The following is a 7,029-nucleotide window of genomic DNA, read 5'->3' as shown; positions in this document are numbered from 1 at the left end:
TCTCTCCTAGCCTCCACGCTCCTCTCTCTGTCTCTCTGTCTCTCTCTCTCTCTAAACTCAACGGCTTTAATTTGAAATTCTTCGGCTCGCGTACGCGCATATCGGTGATCCTGATTAGTATTATTATTTAATACAACTTCCAGTATTTCACATTTTGATAGACGGCCACCAGCCAAGTCGTCAACTCTCTCTCTTAGGGTTCGGTGGTGGGTTTTTCGATTCAAGCTTCGTCATATTAAGGTAAATTCTTACTTTTATCCCTTCTATATTTCTTCCATTTCTTGAATTTCTGTAATTCTGGTCGACGGGTTTTCTTTTTATCTTTTTGACTGTGAATTCCCCATTTTTGGGATATTCTAGATCTGCTGCATATTTGCTCTGAATTCCAATTTGGGTCTTGGATTCTAGGGTTTATCCGTGATATTTGAATATATTTTGTATTTTTGATCTATGGATTTCATTATTGTGGTTTTTAGACCATGGTAGGATTTATAAACTTAATGGATATCGTCACTTCTTAGCTATTATTATTTTAATATGGTTTCCCTTGACGTGTATCAAAATTGTTTTTTTTTTTTTTTTTTTTTTTTTGAATATATATATATATATATATATATTTTTTTTTAAGATTCTGTAATGATAAAAATTTGCTTTATTACATTGCTTCTTTCATATAAGTTGTTGGCTATTCGCTGCAGTAAAAAGAGTACTAGTTTGCTTGTTAGTTGACTGACCATGCATTTTAAAGCGCCTCTTTATCATGGAGTCCTGGAATTTAGTAGTTTGATGTTTAGAGTGGCATAGTGTAGTTATAGGTAGGCAGTTTATGTATGGAGTTTTGGACTATAATGCTGTATGATATTTATTCTTTTTTTTTATTTTTTTTTTTGATGGAAAGATTTGATCCTTCTTTTGAATTTAATTAATTAACATTACTTACCATTCTTGTGAAATATTTTCACATGCACATTTGGACTTTCTTTTTTGATGAACCAAAAATGACATCTCCTAGTGTGTATCAAGCCAAATTGCAAGAGTACTGGTGCTCCTCATTATGAATATACATATATATATATATATTAGTGAATTTGTAGATTTTTAGTTGATTGCACTACAATCGGCTTTTTGAAAATGTGCCGATAGGCATTGTAGCATTGGTAGTGTAAGTTAAAGTGTTTCCTGGTATGCATCTTGGTTTGAGGTATGAGTTGTATGATGTAAGTTTTTAATTCTTGATAGGCCAGAGCCTCACTTGCTTGGCAATTGGGAAGGAGGCTCGAAGCTGAAGTGGAAAAGAAAAATTGGTGGTAAGAATACCTTTTTATGTATTGAGATTTTTTATAAGCTATTAGTGGCTTTCTGATTCGAGCAACTGAAACAGTGTGTACATTGTCGCTGTTTATGATTGTTATTCAAATTTAATAAATATGCTTAGGAATCCAACTTTTATTGGTATTTGTACCTTGATCAACATACTAGGATGCTAAATGTTTACCTGTGTATCTTTTTTTTGCGTCAGTGATTAGTCAAGAATTCTTATATTTGGTATTGCACTATTGATACTAACCATTGACTGTCTGTAAATGGGGATAGTGTTCAATATACCTAAAAAAATTATGCTTGCTCTGATATTCAAATGGGGATTTACTGCTCACATGTCATCTATTATTTTACAGGTTTCCACTTGCAAATAATTTTAATTTGTTACCTGATGAAGTGTGAGTTCATTTTACACATATTTTATTTGCGCAGGGTAAAGTGCTGGCTGTGCTAGCATGGCATCGGGGAATCCATTTTTTGATGACATGCGGACCAAATCTGAGGTTATCGACCCCCCTCAAAGTGAAGACATGTTGGTAATTGATGAAAGTGTGAATGACGCTGGTCAAAATGCATTAAAGCCTAATGCAACTGTTTCAAGCAGTGTCCGTGAGCTATTGGAGTGCCCTGTTTGCTTGAATGCTATGTATCCTCCTATTCACCAGGTTTGATTTTATTAAGTGTCTTTTACTTATTTTAGGAAATTTGTTAAATTGTATGTTTATTTGCAAAAATCCTTCTGTAAGAAAATGGTAATCCAATACTAATGTCCGTAATTCTTGCTTATTTTACTGAATTATAATTTGACACTTGTACATCTTGGCAGGCTTAATAACCTACTTTTTATAGATCCTAATTTAGGTTTTGTAAATTAAATGGGGACACATGCAGAGCTTGTGTTTTTCTCATTTTTGTATTTTTCCTCTTTGTTTACTGATTATTATCTATGTTTACATGATTTATTCTTCTGAAATTGACAAATGAATGGCCATTTTTGTTAATATAACAAAGGTATTGCTATCACCTTCTATTTTTTGGTGAGGTTGTAAAGAAGTTTTTGTCTAGTTTAACTTATAACTGTCACATGGAGAGTTTCCTTCAGGTGGCTATGCAAAAGTACATAGTTTGGATTGATTATAACTGAGTGTACTATATTATATTTGACATGATCAAATTAGTTTCTCCTTTGGTGGCCGAGAAAAGAAGCATGAGTTTGGGCTGATATCACTTTTTTTTTCCTAATTGTAATAGGATTTAAGATAATTTTCCTCTCATTGGTGTTTTCCTTGTTGCAGTGTTCAAATGGTCACACATTATGTTCTGGTTGCAAGCCCAGGGTTCACAATCGGTGCCCCACTTGCAGGCATGAGCTTGGAAATATCAGATGTCTTGCTTTGGAAAAGGTTGCTGCTTCTTTGGAACTTCCATGTAAATATCAGAGTTTTGGTTGCGTGGGCATTTACCCTTACTACAGCAAGCTAAAGCACGAATCTCAATGCGTCTTTAGACCCTATAACTGTCCTTATGCTGGATCAGAGTGCACTGTAATTGGTGATATCCCTTATCTGGTGGCCCACTTAAAAGATGATCATAAAGTTGATATGCATAATGGTAGCACTTTCAACCATCGATATGTCAAATCAAATCCACAGGAGGTTGAGAATGCCACCTGGATGCTGACGGTATTGTTTTTATTACTCCATTATTTAATTATTTTGTATAAGACACGTCACATGTCATTTTTCTCTTCTACAAAGCTAATGGAGTACATGAACAAAACTAAAAGCTTGCTAACTACATGCAATTTGGCTCCTAGTCAGATGATTCTTGCATTTTTAGTTTTGTGGTCCGTCATCGTTGCTTTTGAAGAATCTCATTAAATAAAAAAAAATTGGATTTTGTTTTGTTTAGAAATTGCAGCCTTAATCTGCAATATTCCACCCCCTTGATTTCATGCACACTATTGAATACTGTAACAGGGAGCCATAGTATAGAATTCTCCATTTCCACCTTCATGCTAAATGATCCCTTTACACCATAAATATTGTAGCAAGCACATAAAATGCATTAGAGAGTTATAGTTTAGTTTCTTTTCTTAATACAGGTTTTCAGTTGTTTCGGTCAGTATTTTTGTCTGCATTTTGAAGCTTTCCAGCTTGGGATGGCTCCTGTCTACATAGCATTCTTGCGGTTTATGGGTGATGATAACGAGGCCAAAAACTACAGCTACAGTCTCGAGGTGGGTGGAAATGGGAGGAAGATGATATGGCAAGGGGTACCGCGGAGCATTAGGGATAGCCACCGAAAGGTGCGTGACAGTTTTGATGGTCTCATTATCCAAAGAAATATGGCACTCTTTTTCTCAGGGGGAGATCGGAAGGAATTGAAGCTGAGGGTGACTGGTAGGATTTGGAAAGAACAGTGATGGGGGAAAAGTTTCTCATTTCAGCTTCTCATCTTAGTGTAATCTTATATAATTATTAGTAGGTCAATCTCTTTCTCTCTCTCTCAGCTCAGCCGAGTCTTCTGGTCATGTATTTTCTTGGAATTTAGGAAGCAAACTCTCTTTGCTTGTCTATGCATTAAGTACATGAATGGGAAGGCATATCACTTGTTTCAGAAACTCTGAAATCCGTTTTATACGGTAGTGAATGAACCGTGCTATTCAGCACAACCTCTGGTGCAGCTGAATTCCACTTGGCATGCTCCCATTTGCCTTGATTGAACTGAGTTTGTCAGGGCCCACATGCCACCTGCACTTGTGTTGTTGCACAGGTTGTGCTGCATAGCGCTTGTTTTCTTAGTTTCAATTGCGGTTGTGTCTTTTGGATGGGTGAAATAGCTTCGGAGATCGAAGAAGATTTACGCGAAGCGTTATCCTAGACTTTCAGGGCAGTTAATTCTATAACATGAATGTAGTTTTTTCTTCTAATTATTGTTTTGAAAAAATTATAACAAAATTAATTTCCATCCAGTTTTCTGATGTCAACGAAATTTGATAGTAGATTATTGGTGAACCATTTAATGGGTACGGCACATATAATTATAACCTCTACTTTTTTGCAGTTCTGAATGAAGTTTCTCGCACCTTAAATACCAGATTACGTGTCAAGAAACTCCTCATTACCATGGTTAGTTGGGTTGTTATATATATAACGAGACATTATTTTAGGCACCCATCAAATTATTTATCCATATACGTATGTATGTATAAATGTATAATAAATATAATTGTCTAAAAGTTGAAGAACCATCATTCATGACATATAATTTACCAAAAAAATCAGTCATGACATATTTATGTTACAAAAATATTGCACACAAAAGCTTTCCTATATGTACTGAATGTATATGAATAAATAAAAATAAAAAATAAAATAAAGCTTTCCTATACTAAATATGTTTCTAGTCTCTAGACTCCTATGAAGACCAAAAAGTAATAGGTCATAATTGATAAGAAACAGGAAACAAACCGTCCACAAAATTGAAAGCGCTCATGTTGTAGTTCTCCATCCCATCATCAACCTTAAGAACAGTCTCTTTGACAGTATAATTATTATTGTCATGAGAGTTTTTATAAAAAAACAGCTTATCATTCTCTCCGTTTCCCAAAATCATGTAACAATCTTCATCATGGATATTTATGGATATTTATTAAAGAAAACAAGTTTCTTTTTATTCTAAATGTGGCGGTTTAATTTGGAAGTAAATTCTTGATAACAACAAGATAAAATAGAAGTTGCTAATAATGATGGGAATAGCCACCCAAATGATCAACTTGGAATTGTTGTCCGAGAAGCAATGTTGGTCAATATTCATCCCACTTACATGCAGGTAGAGAAGAGTGCAAAAAATTGCAAGCAAGTGCAAAGGCTTGCCTCTTGTAGGCAAAGACCTTAATTAGGGGGTGTTTGATATGTTTTAAGGACTCTAAAAAGGATTGGGAGGACGTTGTATCTGGTAGAATATGGGAATTGCCAGATGATAACATCAAACTACTCAGTCCATTCTTGTTGAGTTATCATGATTTGTCTCCTCGACAAAAACGTTGTCTCTCATAGTGTTCGGTATTTTCTATAGATTATAAGATTGAGAGAGGTGGCTTTATTGAAATGTGGAAGTCATGATGCTGTTTAAATAGCAGTCAAAATTCGGAGAAGGAAGGTCAACATTGCTTTTAAAAATCTAACCATGCTGTCTTGAAACAAATGAGCAATATGTACTACCAATATCTCTATGTATTTCATCTAACCTAAGAAATTAGTTATCCACATGCGAATAGAAAATATTAAATACGTATGCATTTGGGCATGCATGCATGATGAGTTTTGAGGAAAATGTAGTACATAGTTAAAAGCCATTTTTGATCAATCCGTAAATGAAAACGAAAATTGAAAGATCCAGTTTCATATATCGTATAAGATCATTAATAAATAATTATGTGTAAAATAATTAAGAACTAATAATGATTAGAGGTAGAAGTAATTATTTATAAGAGAAAATTTTAAAATTAAAGAAAGTTCTCATTCACAACATTTGTGCAAGATTGGGTCAGTCAAAAATGCCTTGCATGGTAAAAGTTTTTGTTTCTTTTTTCGTAAAAAGGAGATGTTGTAGCACCCAAGATGAAAACAACAATTGGGGTGTATTTTGTGAAAATATTTAGAGCCGTTTATTAGGGCTTGTGATGCGTGATATGCCCCAAGTGGTGATTATAAAAGGGTTGCCAATGCAAAAAGTGATTAAAACTAAAGACACAGTTCTCTCAGTTTTTTTTTTTTTTTTCCCATATTTTTTTTGGTTTTTTTTTTTTTTTCTTTTTTTAATATTTTTTTACTCCATGAAAAAAAGGGTGACCGCCAAACAAAATGAAAGGCAACGAACATTTACTTAACGTGCTCTGGCATATATATATATATATATATATATATTTTTTTTTTCCAGATTATTATTTATTAATTTTTGAATTTGGGGGGTTAATATAGTTTTTTTTTTTCTTTTTTTTTGAGTCTGCCCCAAAAAGTTACCGAAAATGATGTTTAAACTATGATTCCTGTCATCTGTGATAATTATCAATATCTTATGTGACAAATTATGATTATAATATTTAATTTTATTATTTTTTAATTCTAAAATAACTATTTAAATTATTATATTGTATATGAATTTTAATAGTGACCATTTATAATGATGACAACTAATATTTATCTTAAACTATATTATTATCAAGCAAGCTATCTAAGAAAAGAAACTTCAGCTAAGTTCAATCAAATCAATGAATCAGATTCCCATTTACCCAGTGGGGGTAAAGACCAGTACTAAGTCGACATTCCTCAGCACTTGCCCGGAATGGAGAATCAATCTCTTTTTCCAATGCGATACCAAATATATGATCTGATTTGCTGCCTTTAGTGTGGAAAAAAAAAGATTGTATTCTAGACTTGCTTTGAAATTTTTGTCTAAGTTGGCAACACACCCACTCACTCCTCCTCTATACCTTCCTAATCAATCAATACTCCAAAAAGTGACAAAAATATGAATGCCTTTCTTCCTCACTAGCTTAACTCCATCTTATATTCTTTTTGAGTTAATTATCGCTATAAAAGGGGACTTGATAGATGAATTACAAGTAGTACAATTAGCCTTGTTCTATCTTCATCTCTGATATCTATCTCTCTCAATCTTTCCCACTTTAATTTCCATCTAATT

The 7,029-nt window shown here is 33.6% G+C and overlaps 1 protein-coding gene across 2 annotated transcripts; it reads left to right on the top strand.

The window, feature by feature from the left end:
• LOC107412753 (E3 ubiquitin-protein ligase DIS1) lies at positions 1-4,130 on the top strand. 2 transcript variants are annotated; one of them, XM_016020568.4, is made up of 5 exons: positions 3-240; positions 1,240-1,307; positions 1,753-1,985; positions 2,616-3,002; positions 3,425-4,130. In XM_016020568.4, the coding sequence occupies exons 3-5, from the start codon at positions 1,776-1,778 to the stop codon at positions 3,743-3,745; spliced, it is 918 nt and encodes a 305-aa protein (XP_015876054.1). In that variant the 5' UTR covers positions 3-240; positions 1,240-1,307; positions 1,753-1,775; the 3' UTR covers positions 3,746-4,130. The 2 variants fall into 2 exon arrangements, with proteins under 2 accessions (XP_048326865.1, XP_015876054.1); XM_048470908.2 differs by lacking the exon at positions 1,240-1,307 and having other exon boundaries at positions 1-240.
• The last annotated feature ends 2,899 nt before the right edge of the window (positions 4,131-7,029 follow it).

The sequence above is a fragment of the Ziziphus jujuba genome, chromosome 8 (genome assembly GCF_031755915.1).
Source record: "Ziziphus jujuba cultivar Dongzao chromosome 8, ASM3175591v1".
NCBI classification, from domain to species: Eukaryota; Viridiplantae; Streptophyta; class Magnoliopsida; order Rosales; family Rhamnaceae; genus Ziziphus; species Ziziphus jujuba.
The sequence above is the reverse complement of the archived record's forward strand: the minus strand, read 5'-3'. Positions and strand labels throughout refer to the sequence as shown.